General features: G+C 38.2%; 2 protein-coding genes across 3 annotated transcripts; both read left to right on the top strand.

Moving 5' to 3' along the window:
• Positions 1 to 904: 904 nt before the first annotated feature.
• Positions 905 to 8,217, top strand: ogfod1 (2-oxoglutarate and iron dependent oxygenase domain containing 1). The gene is made up of 13 exons (XM_004067191.4): positions 905 to 1,161; positions 2,758 to 2,903; positions 2,987 to 3,033; positions 5,106 to 5,206; positions 5,274 to 5,390; positions 5,467 to 5,558; positions 5,650 to 5,778; positions 6,602 to 6,715; positions 6,959 to 7,038; positions 7,112 to 7,341; positions 7,680 to 7,808; positions 7,887 to 7,945; positions 8,043 to 8,217. The coding sequence occupies exons 1-13, from the start codon at positions 999 to 1,001 to the stop codon at positions 8,196 to 8,198; spliced, it is 1,563 nt and encodes a 520-aa protein (XP_004067239.1). The 5' UTR covers positions 905 to 998; the 3' UTR covers positions 8,199 to 8,217.
• Positions 8,218 to 10,841: 2,624 nt separating this feature from the next.
• tradd (TNFRSF1A associated via death domain) lies at positions 10,842 to 19,034 on the top strand. Of its 2 annotated transcripts, none has more exons than XM_023953495.1 (5): positions 10,842 to 10,941; positions 13,984 to 14,137; positions 14,219 to 14,499; positions 16,226 to 16,373; positions 18,251 to 19,034. In XM_023953495.1, exons 2-5 carry the CDS (start codon positions 13,987 to 13,989, stop codon positions 18,541 to 18,543), a joined length of 873 nt encoding a protein of 290 aa, XP_023809263.1. In that variant the 5' UTR covers positions 10,842 to 10,941; positions 13,984 to 13,986; the 3' UTR covers positions 18,544 to 19,034. The 2 variants fall into 2 exon arrangements, with proteins under 2 accessions (XP_023809263.1, XP_023809264.1); XM_023953496.1 differs by having other exon boundaries at positions 10,854 to 10,941; positions 13,987 to 14,137.
• Positions 19,035 to 19,328: the final 294 nt, after the last annotated feature.

Raw genomic sequence — 19,328 nt, forward strand, 5'->3', positions numbered from 1 at the left:
CCACCCTTGAAATTTAAATAAAGCAGAATAGTATTTAATATATTTAATATTCTCTATTTAATAAAATAGAGAGAAATATTTGGTTTTAACTTCACCCTGAGCCTGTGAAGCAGTTTTTAGTTTTACCTGGTGGTTTATTGCAGTAAACAATGATCTCTCTGTATTAGTTAAAGCATCTTGGAGTCTGGGATGAGAATATCGAGGCAATTTTGTCACTTTTATTTAACTTAAACATTTGAGCTTGATGACATTTTTATATACAAATTCCATATTAGAAATAGGCAGAAATCCTATTTTTATGATGTTGATTTTTTTTTAAAGTGTAGGAGAAGGGTCAGCGGGTGCTGACATTTTGTATAAAGGGCACAAACTTTCAACAGAATCTACCCCTACAGACCTCTAAACTTCACATAGCCTCCAGGTTACCGTAGTTTAAGGACAGCGCAAGCAGCTTCACGGATTGAGTTTCCATGGTCAAGCATCAGAATCCCATTTCTAACTGCAATGTGCCAAGTCTAAAATTGGGTGGGGCTTTGGGATAAATTAGAGGAAAGACTGTCAACCGGGTGTTCAGTGTCTGACTTTATCAATGACCTTCTGGTCAAATGATCAAACATTACCATAAAAACACTTCTTAGGTTGGAAAAAGGGTTTTTCTGAAGAGTTGTCTTTACAACTGTAAAAAATGCACAGGCTTAAAATTTAACCTTTTGTTTTAAAAATTGTATGTTGATTTAATTTATATGCAAGTAAATTAAACAAGTGAAGAGTTTTGTAATGTATAAAACTCGTATATAAATAATTAAGCACAAGTTAAACATCCCAGATGGACAGTTAGAAAAAAAAAAATGACGTCAGCCCTGCCTGAAAGTCTGTACTCGGGGCATATCGTTGACGAGGCGAACACTTTACGTCATTTTCCCGCGACGTGCCACACGCAACTCAGCTTGTGTCCACACTGCAGTTTCCTTCTTGTGTTACAGTCACCAAGGCCTGTCATGACTTCCAAACGAGCGCAAGAGGAACTTGATCATACTGATAAAAGAAAGAAGAAGAAGAAGAACTGCGAAGAGCTACCAGAACTTTGTCCAGATGTGCAGGACGAGAGCTTGAAGAGGGCCATGAAGGAGGCGTGGGGCTGTGGGACCCACTGGAGCCAGGGTCAGTTACTTACTAGTCAACCTAAAGATGAAACCACAGAACCAAACAAAAAACAATGAAGAAAATCACTACATGTAGTTATCCAGTAGAACACATGACTACTTTTATACCTCACTGAGTCGAGGTTCAAGTCAGACATCAAATGAAACTTTAAAATTATGGAACAACCCATGGATAATATTATTAAAGATTTTAAAGCAATTTGTAAATGAAAAGTAAAGAGTGGGCTTTAAACATTACCTGTAAGAAATACCTGTTTTAAACTAACAATTATTATTATTTTTAAATCTTCCATAAAAATACTTTATTAAATGCAAAGAAATTGTATTCTGGGTATATCTTTTTTATTTTGAAAATCACTTTTTAAATAAACTTTGCAGGAAAAGATAAGTTTCAACGTCCATTAAAGGGGACTGTGTCTTGTTAACTGTAGGTTAAATTTAAAAATACTTAATAATAATAAAGTAATAATAATGATAAAGACTTAAAAAGCAAAATACTACTTTAGGGCTGCACAACGTGAGGAAAACTTGCGATATGCGATATTGTGAATAATGTTTCGATGACGATATAATTTGCGGTACATAAACAAATAGCAAAACAACCAAATACATCATTTCCATCTCACTGCAACAGTTTAGTTTAAATAAGAGTCAACATAATTTAAATTACACTGTAACTTAAACTAGTCTACATAGGAGGTCAGCATCGAACATAAAAGGGCTCCATCTGATTGGTCAATTGCATAAAGGGATTTCTTTGATTAGTTAAATACTTTAAGCTGTCATAAAAACGTTTTAGCACATTTAAGGTTACCATGTATTGCAATTTCCGCCGACTTTTGTGATCTTGATATTGCGATAACGATAAATTTGCAATTTATTGTGCAGGCCTACCATACTTAACTGTAAATCTAAGGGATTAATTGTAGATCTACTAACAACTACATGCTTTAATTCCTTGACACCCGAAATTATTTCCATCTATCAAAAAACCAAAAGCACTTTTGTTTTCGTTTGCGAGTAGATGCTAAGTTAAGGTAATTTTGGAGCTGAAGTGGTTTGTTGCCTATTTGCATCAATAGGCAGCGTGGGGTTAAGTATTAAAACCAACAACAACATAGATTATGCAGCTAAAATTTAGTTTTTCTATTCTTTCATGCACAGTGCATCCAGTTTGATTTCAAAAATGACATCTTGCTTTTTCTTCCTAAAAGAGAAATAGATCAAATAAACTGAAAGAGTTTTAAAAGACAAGATAAACAGTTGAAAATATGTCAACTTTAGTCATTTTATTCCTTTAAAATAAAAAAGGGGAATTAAAAATGAAATATAAAGTCATATTTAAGTCTTTTATTTGAAGTGCGTCCACGGTTCCATTTTGTTGTTGTTTAAAATTAAACTTTACGTCGTGGTCTGTCACGCAGCTTGGTGTGTGAAATGGGTTCTCCACATTTGATTCCTCCCCTGGAGGAGGTTGGTGGTTTAACTCTAACCGCGACCGTAATCCTAACCTTCCCTTGGGTCCTTGTGTCCAAGAAAAAAGTTCAGGGCTAGCCGCACATATTTACACTTTCTTTTTCTTTTTTCTGTATAGGTAATGTGGAGTTGGATTGTCACCCTTTCCCACACTGCATCATCAAGAATTTCCTCAGCAGCAAAACCTTTGGTGAAAATCTCCAGCGTGAATTGCTGGAGCTGAACTTTCACGAAAAGTCAAATGATCTCTACAAATTCAAACAGGTACTCAACCCTCTGACTTTCCACACATTCATGTCTGTTGAAGTCTCTGCTCATGGTTTTCTTTTTTTATTGTTCCTCCACAGTCTGATGACCTGAAAAAGAGAAAAGAGCCACATATTGCTGGACTGAGGTAAATAAATAAAAGTGTAAAGTGAAGATCCTGGTGTAGGACGGTGTTATTGTGCTTATTTTAGAGGGTATTTATCATGATTTCTGGTCAGTAAGCTGCAGAACATGCTAAAAACAGATGCCCTATTTTTATGCAGTTATGTGCTATTATTGTCTCACTGGAACAGGGACGGAATCACAAACACCACAGTTAATGGCGAGTTAATCTCTTTTACTCCACCACCTGATCCAGCGCTTATCCATAAACCAGACACACAAGCCTACATTTATTGTAATCAATATTTCTTACCTCTAAGAGAGACCTAGCTTTCTTTTTTTTAAGCCATTGACAAAATGTCTTTAAGCTTATTTAAGGTAATCTAAGGTTTTGTGCATGTTGGTTCTTCAATGACGGCTAAAGTCTTTTACATCTGTATCTATACTACCTGTAACAATACCGCCAGCATTTGTGGGTCATTTTAGTTGCTATTGCATTGATTTTGCTTGGAAGAAAAACTTTGTCTTATTTATTAAGTTTTTAATTCAATTCTTATTGTAAACATCAGTTCCTGCTTTTCCTGCCCGTTCAGTTCATGCAGTCTTATTAAATGTTATGTGATGAATCTATTTACTAAAACCCACATATGTTCAAGAAAAATGAACAATATTGACTTTGCTGATTAATTATTAAATAAAATAAATACATTTACAAATGTATGCCGCTAATAAGCTTTTATTTCAGGACAACTACAGAATTTTAAGACTAATATTTGACAAAATATTAAACAGTTTTATTGCTTTTAAGTTTACATTTTATTTTTTATTCACTAATGCTCCATATATGGTGAATGAAAGATTAAGTGCATTATATACTTTTTTAAAATCTAAATTTAAGTAGTTTAAAAAAAGTTTTAGCTTGTATTTAAGAGAAATATTGGGTTAATGATCCACAAGGGGGTGCTAGAGAGCACGGTTGTCTTTTAATTAGCCCGCTTCCTACATTTATTGAGGAAAATATACATGATTTACACATTTGATTGTGCAGTAATTCTCACTGTTGAGAAATCATAAGTAGCAACAAAACTGGATTGCATCAAAACTGCAATCATCTGGGTAAAGGGGTCCCATTTTTAGTGCAGAGAAGCACAGGTCAAGCAAAATGTTAGTGAACGCCAATTGTATATAAAATTACTGCACCTCCATGGAGTTTTATGTTTGAGCTGCGTTCCAAATAAAACTCATACCTGCTTGATGTAACATTGGTGGAGCATCCATATTACAGTAGCAAGAGGATGCCTGACATACATACAGGCATCCTGCCTGAGCCAGCACCAAAACTCTTTCTTTAAAGACCCTGCACCCGAGTTCAAGAACCACTGTTGTGTGGTGTCAAGACCCTGCAGCTCCAAACCTACATAAACAAACTGCTAGCCTGCTAGCCTTGACCTCCGACTTCATTTGTGCTACAACACATAACAAGGGCACATTGTGTTGGGTTGTGGGTCTAAAAATATAATCCTCTGACAGTTTAAGGTAGAATCTGCTAAAACAATCTGCAGAGGGAACTCGTAAGGCCTTTTTTTTAGAAAAATGTAGTGGATTTACCTTGGATCTTTTAATGAGAACAGATTCAATATTTCCAAAACTTCTTGTTTTATTGTAAAAATCTAACACTTGAATTTCACTTTAATAAAAGGCACACATTAATGAATTATTCTAGACAGGAGAGGTGGATTGAAAAGCTGTTGAGGCTGCTACTACAGTTTCTTTTGTCGTCATTTTTGCCGTCTGTGCTTCTTTATGTTGAATAATGAGACTAGGACATTAAATGTGGTTTTATTCTTACACCTACAAACCTAAACCAGCCGTGTCTACTGAACAAGTAGAGTCCTGGAGGTTAAAGACTGCAATTAAATACACAGTGATGGCTCCCCCCTTGAGATAATCTTTTATTCATGTTGCATCAAATGTCATGGAGGGCTCTCAGAACAGCTTGTGTGTGGACAGGGCTTCCAGATTTATTGTTTTGAATCCGGTTAAATGTTGTTTGTACTTTTCCTGGCATCAGAAGTGAAGGTTTCTGCTTTTGTGCAGGGCGGCACTCTTTGGTCCTTTCCGCTCGTGGCTGGGAGACGTGTTGGGGGTTGAGCTGGAGACCACTGTGGATGTTTCTTGTGCCAGATATGAGTACACAGGTATTCAGATTTATACAATTTCAAGCATCTTTGAGTTAGCATTTGACATCTTTACTTTTTTTTTAAGATGTTCTTTTGTGTCATGACGATGAGTTGGAGGGGAGGCGCGTCGCTTTCATTTTGTATTTCGTGCCCCCATGGGAGAGCAGTGACGGGGGGACCCTCGATCTTTACGCAACAGACAGTGAGTATCCCACTGCTTGAGTGTGTACCTTTTGAGACCCAAGTGTGTTTGCATATTCTTGTGTTTTCTATTTTAGGTCATTTCCAGCCACAGAGTATTGCGAAGTCTCTTGTACCCTCTTGGAACACTCTAGTTCTTTTTGAAGTCTCTCCAGTCTCCTTTCACCAAGTGAGCAGAAGCGCTCTGCTTTGTGACTGTTTGAACCAGAAGGGAAAGATGGGATCGAAAACTAGATTCAGTATGATTTAATTTTTTGCAGGTTCGAGAGGTTTTGTCTCAAGACAAGTGCCGTCTTTCAGTAAGCGGCTGGTTTCATGGATCCTCTTTGCAGCGACCTCCTCGATACAAAGAGCCACCCTTCCCAAGGAATCCACATCTACCAAGAGACGTTTGTGCCACATGTTTGTTTTGCACATTAACTTTGATTTCTTGTGATTAGGAACCTACTCGAATATTTCTTAAAGTCCCACTCTGATCATCTTTTATTCATTATCAAAGCATTTGCTGTGCTCTTTTAGTTATGAATATGCTGTTTTTAGCAAAAAAGCTGTGTCATTTTCTAGAACATAGTTTCTGTAGAGCAGTAGTTCATTAGAAATTCACCTCTGCTGGCGAAGAGTTACCCCATCCCCTCCCTTACAGCCCCTCACAACTGCAACCCGACATTACACCTGCAACAAAAAATGGCGAGCAATTTCAGAGCTATCCATCCAGCCATTCAGTTTTCAGGCAGATGCCAGCTCAGACGTGAAAAACGAAGACATGCTTGGATCTAGTCGTCTACAAGTGGATGCATCAGAATGGAGCAGAGTAGGGCGCTTGTGGCCTGCCGTAGTAGCTCCTACATCACACCAACAATCTGTTTTCAATTGCATTTTTTGTCTGCCCCTGATTCACAATGATTTGAATAAAAAAATACTCAGAAATTGGATTTTAATCCTAATTTTCTTTATATATCTTCTCCATCATCAAAAAAATGCCACAGGAACATGTTAAAAACACCAAATCACGATTTTCCTTGGAGTGGGTCTTTAAGATACACTCAAGGATGTCAAAACAATCCATTTTTTTATGTGAATAAAAATATATCTTGACTGTTCACATTTTTTAAGGCAATATTACTCTATGCAAAATTTTAAACAAGAACAAATGTAGCAAGATGCCTTCTCCCCCCCTTAATAAACAACGTGTATGTCTTTTGTTCCTGGCAGGAGACGGTGCTCCTGGAATGGGTCAATCCTGTCTACTTGGACATTTCATATCAAGAGAAAATCCAGGAAGAATTTGAAGATAGCTCGGAAATTCAACTCAAGGATTTTCTTCGGGTACCAACCCCAATGTGGTTCCAAAGTCTGAATGCGTATGAATGTCCCGGTGATGCTCAGAGGGGCCGTAGGCGCGTACTGGCAGCCACGCCTGCCCCAGGGCAGCAGTGGCTGCATCAGTAGCTTACCATCACCAAGTATGAATGAATAATGAAAGAAATAATAATTATTATAGGCCTTTATTTGTGATGTTCTCTACATGGATGCTTGTTTCTGCTTGCTAAAAGTGGGTTTTTGCTTCAGGAGGAGAAATTCAAGGAAGTGGGTGAAGCTTTGCAACAAGCTCAAATTGTGTGGATGAAGAGAGGTCCGCCCAATAAGAGGTAGAGGTTAGCTGGATGTCTTATTTGTGAAGTGTCTGTTGCAGTAAGACTTCTGATAATCTTGTGCTTTTAGGTGCTTTGACGTGGCCTCTCTGGACACACTGCCTGAATGTGTGACAGAGTGTTGGGAACTGCTCAACTCAGAAGCCTTCTTTCTACTTCTCTCCAACTTCACTGGTTTGAGGCTGCACTACTTGTGTCCTGCGGATAGTGAGGATGAAGAGGAAGCAAAACAGAAGATGGAGGGAGAAGCTGCAGGTTCTTCAACAGAATCATCAGCAGCCAGTGCAAAGAAAGAGAAAGGTTTATGTCGCTTTTTTTGGTCAGGATTTCCATTCATTGTTGTGTTTATATGTTGGGGTGGTCGACCCCTAATCAGAAGATTGCAGGCTTGGTTGCCCGCCCATGTGTCAAAGTGTCCTTGGGCAAGACACTAAACCCCACACACAGTGGTTATATGTTGGCACCAGTAAAAGGCAGCAGTGAGTGAATGTGTGTGTGCGTGGGTGTGTGGGTGTGTGTGTGTGTGGGTGAATGGGACTGTGACTGTAAAGTGCTTTGGGCCTTCAAGGAATGTAGAAAAACACTACACAAGTATACATCATTTACCATTACTATGTAAATGCCTGTGTCTCGTTCAGAGTTGAGCACACCTGTCTGTTGTGGAAACGTGCGTCGATGGTCTCATGGCAGCTACACCTTGTTGCATGATGGAGAGGCAGAGAAGGCAGAATATGCTCTGGACCTGCTTTTACCTTTTGGCTGCACAGGTGAGCACACAAGCAAGATTAAAGGGAGATTTTACTGTTTTATTCATTCTATTACAGAAATGTTTTGTCTTTTCATAGGCTGGCAGTCAGAGTTTGGGGGTTTCACTTGTTATATTGCCAACGAAGAGGATGAAGAAGTGAGTGTTATTATTAATGGTCAAACTTGATTTATTTTACCCCTAATTTGTGAGCTTCATATCTTCTTGACCCGACTTGCTTGTGTCTTCTGCACAGCTTCTGACTGTGTATCCAGAGGACAACTCTCTCGCCCTCGTCTACAGAGACAAAGAAACCCTTAAATTTGTGAAACACATCAACCACAACAGCTGTTCTGCCGACACGTCCGCCTTCAGAGGGTTTTATGACTTTTCCTTTGTTTACTATGAATAAACATTTTCACAAAAATCTGTATGGGTTCCTGGGATGAATGCAATATTTTCACTTCACATTGATAAGTGAATGATACTGGGCCTCTTAATTTCAGTTTTAAAACAAATTCTAGATTCAAAAAAGCTTTAAAGGTTGGTGAAATTTAGTCTTCATATGCTAAAAATTCAGTTATTAGAGATGAAGTACCCTACAATACTTACAATTCCACAGTTAGAAACCTTGGGGTTTTATTTGACCAGGACTTATCATTTAAGGCTCACATATCTCAGGCGTGTAGAACTGCCTTTTTTCACCTGCGGAATATTGCTAAGATCAGAAATATACTTTCTAAGAGTGATGCTGAAAAACTCATCCATGCATTTGTTACGTCGAGGCTGGATTACTGTAACTCTTTGTTAGCAGCGTGTCCTAAGAGTTCCTTAAGAAGTCTCCAGCTTGTTCAGAACGCAGCAGCTAGATCGTTAGCAGGAACTAGCCGAAGAGATCACATCACTCCTGTGTTAGTTTCGCTCCATTGGCTCCCGGTTGATTCTAGAATCAAGTTCAAGATCCTCCTGTTAGCCTATAAGGCCTTACATGGACTGGCCCCGTCCTATATTAAGGACCTCATTGTCCCTTACCATCCGATAAGAACACTTCGCTCGCAAAACGCAGGACTGCTTGTGGTTCCTAGAATTAGTAAAAGTACGGTTGGAGGTAGAGCGTTTAGCCACCAAGCCCCTGTCTTATGGAATAAACTCCCAGCTCATGTAAGAGAGGCCGACTCAGTTTCTACATTCAAAGTTAGACTGAAAACATTCCTCTTTGGACAGGCTTATTGTCAGACTAGCTAGTATTCAGAGATTATTTAACTTAATGTTAATGTGTTTAAATTAAACTTAATAACAATAACTTTTTGTTTTAAAAGGCTGCTAGAAGTTGAAGCTGGGGTAACTATGGTGCACTGGGGTTCTGTCCTCTTTTCTCATCTACTTCTACCCTTCCTCTCCTCTATTCTTCATCATCATTTATCATTTAGTTTGCCATGCCGCTGTTTGGTGCAGTGCAATTCATGTATTGTCACTCGTTCCCTCTCCCCTCCTGGGGAGTGGGAGTGCTTCCAGACTCCAGTTGGCTCATCCGTGCTCCTGTTCCTGACCATGTACCTCGCCTTTGCTCCCGCTCCTTCACCTGGCTGTGGATCCTGCCTCTGGCTCGTCTCTGCTCTGTACCCGACCGAGTACCTCGTCTCTGCTCCTGCTCCTACACTTGGCTGTGGTTCCTGTCTCAGGCTCGACTTGCACCCCTGACTGTTCCCCCAATCACGGCTGGATGAAGCTCGTCTGCTGGACTTTATATATGTAGTTGTGGATTTAGATAAGTTAATTCTTCGCTAAGAGTTCTGGTAAATCGCCTGTCCGTCCTGGGGGAGGATCCCTCCTTCATGTGGGCACCCCTGAGGTTTCTTCTTTTTTTCCGGAATCCGTTTTTTTAGGAGTTTTTCCTTAACACGAAGGGGGGTCTAAGGACAGGGATGCCAGTATAGCTTAGTCACTTTGTTAGTTCATTTTAGTATTTTCCTATTGAACTCATTGTATTCATGATTCTTTTGAGTTCATGTTTACTTCGAAGCCCATCGAGACGACTGTTGTGATTTTGGGCTATACAAATAAAATTGAATTGAATTGAATTACATTATATACCATGAGAGCCAATGCTATTAGGCTTCAGCTATCAAGATAATGCAGCACTTTTATGAAATCATTTTAAATCCCAAATAAATGTTTTTTTAAAGTTAGATAAGACAATTTACATTTTTCAGTATCATTGATGTGGCATTTATTTTAATAAATGACAGTGCCACAGAAGCAGAATCAAGATCACAAATACACAACAGAGATCTCACTTTAAACCATAAAATAAAACAGGTGGAAGTCAACTGGTGATGATCTGGACAACTGGCAACCAGAAAAATGGTGCAACACTCATTCATTTATTTAAAGGTGTTACTAACCTTATTTTTGTTGCAGTATTTAACTGGAAATGTAAAATTAGTTGATATAAGAGCATTAGTATTACCTTGAAGAAAACTGTGCAGTCTTTTCCTTCCCACAATAATAAAAATTAAGCAGCAGGTTCATAAATAATTTACCGTGTAAAGCTATAAAATAGTTGACAGTTTAGTCTGAAACAGGTATATTCATATTTTTATTTCACAAATTGAACAGTTGAATAAGCCATTGTTATTAGCAAATACATTTTCAAATAACAAATGTAGAAATACTAACTTTTACCTCCACGTTTTTTGTTGCAGTATACTATTATGATTGCCACCACCCTAAAATATTATAATATTTAAAGGGAGTAAATTGTAAATCCTTCATTTAGTTTGGTTACCAGTTATTTTTTTACTACATCAAGCTAACAACTTCAAGGTTTTGTTTTTACCTCCCCGCCTACTGTACTCTAGAACGATTTCAACTGTGTTTCAAACATCCGAAATCGTTTCACGGAAATGTTGACCACAGAGATGAGAAAATACTGTTTACTTCAAGAAACCCCACTCTTACAGCAAAAAGGGGGGTGAGGAGGGAATTACTTCCTGGCCCTCATGATTTTTCCTCAGGCTGCGCTCTGGTCTTAACCAATCAGATTGAGCTTTTATTTCTTCTCAGCCAATCGGAGGCCAGGAACTTCTTTCTGTGTCAGTAGGTGTGATTTCTGAGGAGGAAGCGTCATCGAACAGTTTAGAAAAGTTTTTAAGGTAAGTTTATGACGAGTGTAAATACATTTGATCTGTAAGCGGAATTAAGGAAATATAGCACGGAGCTGCGTGTTCCTGTTTGGGTTTCGCTGTTGCGCGACATGCCGCTTAGCTGCGAATACAAGTTTTACGGCAGTACATGTACTGTACGTGAACTAGCATGTGTGCATCACAATCCAATCAACGTCAACCAAAAGTTATAGAATGCTAAACTAGGTTTCCTGGTTAGATTTCAGCATTACAGCTGTTTGCTTACTAGGAAAGTTAATCGCAGAGTAAAATGAGTTGTTTTAAATAATCCAGAACAATCTCTAATGAGCGGTCTTCCTAAAAGTGCTTTCTTTATTTGTTTTTTTCTGCTTAAATTTGACCTAAAATCAGCTTTAGGGCATTATAGGCAGATATTTTTAATAGTCAATGTTTAATTGCGGAATAAATAATATTTAAACGCAAGAGTTAAGGATTTTATGAAGTTTCACATAAAACTCCAATAATAGTTTTATCAGATTTATTCATCACTATAATGCTTCCAGAAGTGGGTTTTGCTGCACATGTTCTTTACCCCTTTGTGAAGACATGCTCTAATTTAACCAAGCATTGTAATGTCAAAGATTGGATTAAAACAAATTAAAATGAGGTAAATAGAGCATGGATCTCCAACTGAAATAGTGGGGGGCCATTTCTGTCACAATAATGTCACATCTCTGTTCAAATAATTAAAAAGGTATATCTATTTCTGAAAAGTGAAAACTTGCAGATGAATACTGTTTTGCCTCACTGTACGGAATGCTATTTTTGTCAACCCGCATTGTATATTTTTAATGATAAGACATTGAATCTGTGAGCAAAACCACACTAAACTGTATTGTTGTGACGCTGTGCCGTGCTCTTCTTTGCCTCAATAACTAACTGTAAAGTTTTGTTTATAATTTGTGTTCAGAGACATGTAGTAGTGATGCTGGAATTAGGAAAACAGATACAAAACACCTGCTTGTTGATCTTTATATGTAAAATTTTAGGATCTGTATTAAAAAAAGCATTAAAGCATTGATTACTAATTTAAAGGTGTGTTTTTGTGCACATTTTTAAATGTAGTCCCTCACAGCTGTCAAGGAAATGCTAGAGGTAGCTTTTTGGATGCAAAAAATAAGTAATACATTTTAAGCTTCTGGTAATCATGTAATCCTTATACAGATGGTGAACTCGCAGTATATTTCCAGAGTGCCAGCAGATAGGATACAATTTAATTACACACTGGCTAAGTTGTGGACATTCCCGTAGACACAGTTGCGGAGCATGGCGTGTATTAGTGAAATATGAGGAAATGCATTATAATCCAGCTCAGAGAATGTTCTTGCCGTGCAGAGTGCTCACCATCAAGCGACTCATAGACGGGCTGAACAGGCTTCAGAGGTTCTTCTAAGATACAGGCTTGTGGCTGAGCTGATGGCAGGGAGGAGTGAGGTTATGCCAGTCTTTTATGAAATGATGGTCTTTAAAGAAGGCAAAAGAGAAAGAAAAAAGAAAGTGGGAAAAACTCTGATTTTCACTGCTTTAGCTACTTGGAGTACAACAACTTTGATATTTCCTTTATCATCTTTGGGGAAGATAATTAGAGAATTTTGGACAACGGTTATTCATACAGAGATTCAGAATTTAGATTTTATATTTAATGTTGTTGGAAAATTGTTTATGTTTGCAACAAAGATCCTGTTGATGTGAAGATGAATGTATTTGATTTTACAGCAGGTAATGCAACAGTAAAATAATAAAGATTAAGTATTTTTAGGCATCGTTAAGAATGGCAAATTACAATACATCAAATAACTACGGAGGTTTGGAAGAATAATATTATATATAAATATATAAATAGTATATGAAAAAGCATTTTGAAGGAGTGACATTTAATTTTATTTTTGAGTCATTTGATGCAGTTACATTTGAAAATGAAAAAGCATTTCTGTTAATCCATTGTTAACTGTCAAATTAGACATTTCTTATTGAATTTTGCTACACATTTACCGAAATGAAATGTCAAATACAATTTTCTCTATCATTTTAATGAAGTGACAGAATAAGCGATGTTGAAGAAGAAAAAGAAAAAAGCGGTTTGGCAGATTGCTTTTTCTTTTTAATTTTGAGTCAACAAATGCAGCTTCATTTTGAAAATGAAATAGCATTTCTGGTTTTGACTTTTATTTTTAATTATGCTCCAGAATAACTTCCATACATAACAGATACTAAATGGTCCAATCTGCATCTCCATGTACCTTTGTGGCGGCGCTAGAACAGACGCTTTTGGAAGGGGGGCGAATGAGAAGAGCAGAGTGGAAGGTCATTATTATTAATATTTAAGCGCCAGTTCCTTTAGCTGAGGTGCAATTACTAATGCTTAAAGAAGCTTTGAATTGATGATCTCTTAATCTTTGTCAAAAATTATACTAATGTTGACTCCTGACGTACCTACAAATACATGTGTAAAGATTTGTTCATACTACTTAAAAGGACACCTAACTAAAGAGGGTAACATGAGAATTTATTTAAAAAAGAGTGAGCTACAAGATGAGGTAATTTTCTGTCTGATGTTAATGATAATTTATTTCTTCTTTGGAGTTTTCTGCTTTTTTGTTTTGTCAGATTATTATTTGAATATGATTCTGCTTAACTTAAACTCACCGCTCACAACAGACATTATCTTGTATCCATACAGATGTCCTGCTTAATTAAAATATCTAACATATAGGTGGACAAAGATGAGTGTATGTAGATATACACTTAGAAATTCATAATTTAATTAAACTGTTAGATAACATATGAGTTTCCACATACATTTAGAAACCAATATTTTATCATTATAAGTTTCTATATTATTTTTTATCAAGAGCAGACACGATCCTCTGGCAGATGCCAGTCTGGGTTATCAGCCTGAATTTACATTTTTAATTAGTTTTTATTTTCTTCCAGCTTAAAAAAACAGTCTATTGATGTGGTTCATTTCCTTCCTGCACCTTTATTCCCCAAAATCTTTTTCACTTTGTTTAGAAGATGGCAGACACGACTGTGGATGGAGGGGCGTGGACAGGATGTGGGGTCCTATTTCTGCAGTCGCTCTGCCCTGATGTGGACCTGCTGTCCCTTTACAAGAACCAAAATGGGAAGTTTATTGTTTTCAAAGTCATCAAACTGACACTTACAGGTGAACCCTTTAGTTCATTAGTCCAGTGATAAAATAGAAGACTGCTTTTTCAAATTGTTTATCAATATTTTCCATGGTCAGATTCTGCTGGAGGTCTGGGTGGCTACGAGATCCTAAAGGTCCACGATGCTGAACCCTTTCTCGGTGTGGAGGTGAAATTTGTGAACATGGCAGCATGCAAGCAGTTTTTGGATAGCTATAGCTCTGGAGCTCTGCATCAGTCCTTCTCCCAGCACGCCGGCCGGCTTTTTGCTGTGGCTCAAGAGTGCAGTGTTGAAACCCAGCTCAAGGCCAGCACAAACATTCTGGATCACTGTCTGGACAAGCTGGAGGTCTGCCTGCAGCACATCCACCAATCTCAGGTAACGCTGACGCTCAGTGATATCAGGTTGGTGAGGTAAGGTCTGCTTTGATGTTAAACTTGGAACTGGATGGCGGTGGACACAGGTTTGACCAGTCAATGGTTTAAAGTATCATAAATTCCTTAAGTTTGAGTTTTTCTGAGATTTTTCATACACATTTTTAAGTCAAATGTGAGTTTGACTTAGAAAAGATTTTTAACATACATTTCACTCTATGAAAACAGTAAAAAAATAAGGGCCCACTCTAATAAAAGTGTGTTTTTTTTTGTTCTTGGCTTTTTTCTGATGATGGAGGAGATATGTAAATAAAAAATTAAGATTAAAATTATTCATTCATCTTCTAATCCGTTTCGTCCCTATCGTGGTCATTGGGCTGCTGGAGCCTATTCTGGCCACTTGCGGGTGAAGACAGGGGACACCCTGGACAGGTCGCCAGTCTGTCGCAGGGCCACAATCACACACACCCATTCACACTCACATTCACACCTAGGGACAATTTAGAGTAACCAATTAACCTATGAAGCATATTTTTGGACGGTGGGAAGAAGCCAGAGTCCCAGGAGGAAACCCGCATGCATGGGGAGAACATGCTAACTCCACACAGAAAGGCTTTGGTGTTCTGTTTCAGGTCCCCCAGCTGGGACTTGACCCAGGGGCCTTCCTGCTGTGGGGCAAGAGCGCTAACCACTGTATCACTGTGTAGCCTCAATTAAAATATTATTACATTTCTGGGTACTCCTTTATTGGGAGTACCCAGAATTAGGGGCAGGCGAAAAAATGCAGTTGGAAAAATCTTGTGGGTGAGATGTAGAAGCTACAGTCAGAGGGCCACGAGCTCTCTGCTCTGCTCCATTCTGATGCATCCACTTGCAGACAAATACATGCATGTATGTCTCTGTTTTCCTTGACTGACCTATCACTTTACATAGAAAATAGTTTTTTTGTTTTTAAATACCACTCCAACCCATCACAAACAAATTACCATGGTGCAAAATATTGCATGACCCTCATTATGTATATTTTCTACATTTATTGATGATCCAAAATGGATTTTTGTTTTTCTATAGGTTTTCTTATGTGTTTCTCTGAATTTTACCTTATTGTACAAAATCAGCCTGATTTGTTTAAAGGTTTGCATGAGTACAAATGTATGTAACCTTGACAACACACACCCTAACATTAAATTCTCATTTAAAAACTGGGGTTGCACCTTTTGTCCTCTGCACAATCCATCTCAGTAAATCATCTGCAAATCATAATTAAACAGCAGGTGAAATCTATTGTTCACAAAATTTTCTACTCTTTTATCAGTAAATTAAAATATTCCTTTCTCATTGATATTAAACACATATTGCATTTGTTGGTAAGTGTTGTGTTGATATACTATTAGGACCTGTAATATAAAAGAAACAGAAAAGTAAATCATGTCTCTGGGAATAAAAAGAGAACAAATGAATGAATGAAATCATTTGTGAGTCTCTCAGTGGGATGCCTCCCTGCACCTTTCAATCTGTTCTGTTTAATTTTTAATCATGTAGATGGTATTGATGTTTCTAAACTGACTGTATTTATAAGAAAAGACTCTTGCTTTGAGTGACAAACAGAGGAAAAAGCAAGGCGTGTTAATGGATTCAGTTGTTTAATGCAACCACAAGTCAGAATCCGTGTTCGCCTTGAGGTTTTCTTTTCCTTGTTAATTTTTTATTAATTAATTTATTTTGTTCAGCCGGAACGCCTGCGCGATGAAGAGATCGATCAGTTGGAGCAGCAGCTGCAGACTCAGGCTCTGGGATCTGCCCCACAGCAAACCCCCCTCACACAGGAGGAGTCGTCTGTCCCGAGCAACTGCTTCAAGTTTCAGAATAAAATCATTGGTGCGTAAAACATTTTTACCTTTCGCTACAGTGAAGTTTGCCCTTTTTGAACTGTTAACCTTTTGAAGTGTTAACTCAGAGAGTTTGGAAAGGCTTTTCTTTCCTCTTTTTTTGTCAACTGCAGTTATATAAGTTATTTGAACTAAAAATAAATTATTGCCACATAATGTAAGAATTCCTTGAGCGGATAATGCTCTAAATCAGGTGTCATTGCTGTGTCGTCTTTAAAGACCCACTCTGATGAAAATTGTGTTTCAGTTTTTTTTACTTACATATGCTTTTGGCATTTTCCTGATGATGGAGGACATAAAGAAAAATAGGCCCCAAATTTCATTTCTGAGTATTTATTTATTCAAAATGTAATGAATCAGGAGCAGACGAAAAAATGGAGTTTGAAAAAGATTGCATTTGTGACATAGAAAAATAATGGGTGAGCCACAAACTCCCTGCTCCGCTCTATTCTGATACATCCACTTGTAAACGACTAGATCCGTGTACGTCTTTGTTTTCCTCGACTGGGCTGTCAGTATGCTCAAAACTGGATAGCTCCAATGTTGCTCACCATTTTTGTTGCACCAGTAGTGTTAGGTTTGGGGAGGGAGGGGGTTTAAGTTAGTGGGAAAGAGTGTAAACATAGAGCTCAAGGCAAGTGGGAGGGAAAAGGGGGCGGGTTGCTCCGTGACCATAGTCCTGCCCACAACTCTGAGGTGAATTCCTAATAAACTCCCACCGCTCTACAGAAACTGTCCTAGAAAATGACACAGGTGTATGATTTTGGCTAAAAACAACATAATCAGAATTAGAAGACCAAGGAAACGCTTTTAAGATAGACCAAAAGATGGCTGGAGTGGGACTTTAAAAACGCTCTTTTGGCTTGAAAATCTGCATATGAAATTAGACTCTCAAAAGCAGGATGTCAGATTCCTGTTGCACCTTTTTGATTGATTGTTGTGTTAAATTGTCTGACAGCTATTGGGCTCAAATCTGTTTTTTTTCCATAGGACTTTAATCCAGCCTTTTATAAAATGACGGCTACAAGTCTATGTGAGGAGATTAGTGGAATCAGATAATGTATTCGTTTTACGTATTTGGATTGTTTTCATTGTGGGTCATCCCAATTTTAAATAAAGTAAAAGCGATATAGTGGCTTTTTCATGAGCTATGAGACAAACGGGGCTCTTCGTCTTTGTAGTTTTTTCCATACTTACCTCAAATATCTGTCATTGATATAAATACCAAAACATGTAAAAAATAATGTTGGAAAACCCAAATCTGTTGGATGCGCTGGTGACAGTTTCCATTATAAAAAGGAATCTAATGAGTTTATGAAGGGTGAGCCTCAGAGCTCTAATGTGCTCTCGAGATTGTTTCAGTTCAGTTTTTCTTTTGCAGACACACAAATCTCTTATTACAAGTACAAAACCTTTTCACGGACGGACAATACTTTTGCAACAAACTTCATAAGCAATTTTAATCAGGATGTAGTGTCAAGTCATGTTTTTAAAAAGGAAGATAAAGGAAACTTTGGATTTTCAATAATGGGGGCATATTCTTCCCCAAAGGGACTTTGAAATTGTTCAAAAGGGTTGTATGATAAATTTCTATACTAAAATATTTTTAATAAATTCCAAGCCTATTATCTAATAGCTCAAATAGGTTTGCTTACGATTAGAAACTTGGTGTTAAAGCTTGTTTTGGTGCAGAAATTAAATCAATCAGTTATAATGTTTCAAGTGGTGCAAAGCAGATGAATGCTGTCCAGTCATGAGGTTGAACATCATCTGCTTTTATCATCATTTTCATCATCAGAGTTTACGTAATCACAGATTAAATATCATCAATGTGTTTTCCTTCTTCTTTATCCTTTGAACCAACAGAAGACCGAATGCTGACTGCAGTAGACATCCAGAGCTTCTCTAATGGAGTGGGCCGTCAGTGGAGGCACGTAGGGAGAGCCCTGGGGAAGACCTGCCGCGCTCTTAAAGCCCCAGCCATAGACAACCTGGCCTATGAATACGAGAGAGAAGGGTTGTATGAGCAAGCCTATCAGCTCCTCACCCGCTTCGTCCAGGCCGAGGGGAGGGCCGCCAAGCTGAGCAGACTGGTCAGAGCTTTGGAGGACTGCAAACTCACCAGCCTGGCTGAAAATCTTTTAGAGATCCAGCCTTGAGAGTAACTCCAAATACGAGTCCTGAAAACTGTGGCGACAATCATCAATGTATGATTGGAGTTTGGGGGGTGGGGTGGGGTGGGGTGGGGGGTGTCCTTCTTGCTTTTTAAAAAGTGTAAAGTCTGTCTTTCTCGCATGTAAAATGATTCCACTGTGGGATTACATGTGAGTGTGTATGTGAATATGTGTGTGAGCGCATTTGTCACACTTGTTGTGTGAACACATGCCTCTTCCCATGAGAGCTGGTGATTCATATCAGGGTTTGCATATCAGTTATTAGTATTAATGATAGTTGTTTTTCCTAATATGAAGTAATCACTGTTAAAAGAATATACTGTTAAGAGTTGTGTGCACAGTTTGAATGTCTGTGATTTCTGTCGTAAGTCAATCCTGTTGCAGCTTGTTTCTAGTGAATGCATCGCTGCAGCTTATAGATTTTTTTTTTACTATAAAATGTCTGCTTGCATATTAAATGGTCACAAAAAAGGCTTCATGTTTGTGTTTGATGCATTAGTGTAATTAAAACTGAAAAGATAATTTAGTGAAAATTCCCTCAGGTATGATTTGGTGCTAATCCCCTTTTTTGCCATCACTCGCTGACAGTCGCACACACGTGCCCGCACGCATTCGCCTGAACTGCTGATTAACAAAGCTGCTGGTGAACGTGTGTGTGTGTGTGTTTGGCTGCACCTGAGGCGTGTACTGACTTTTTATATGCGAGTCACTGTTGTAGAGGAGATGGATGGATCGGTCTTGTTGGGTGAGCTCTACTAGGCTTCATTCAG

This window comes from Oryzias latipes, chromosome 3 (genome assembly GCF_002234675.1).
Source record: "Oryzias latipes chromosome 3, ASM223467v1".
NCBI lineage: Eukaryota > Metazoa > Chordata > Actinopteri > Beloniformes > Adrianichthyidae > Oryzias > Oryzias latipes.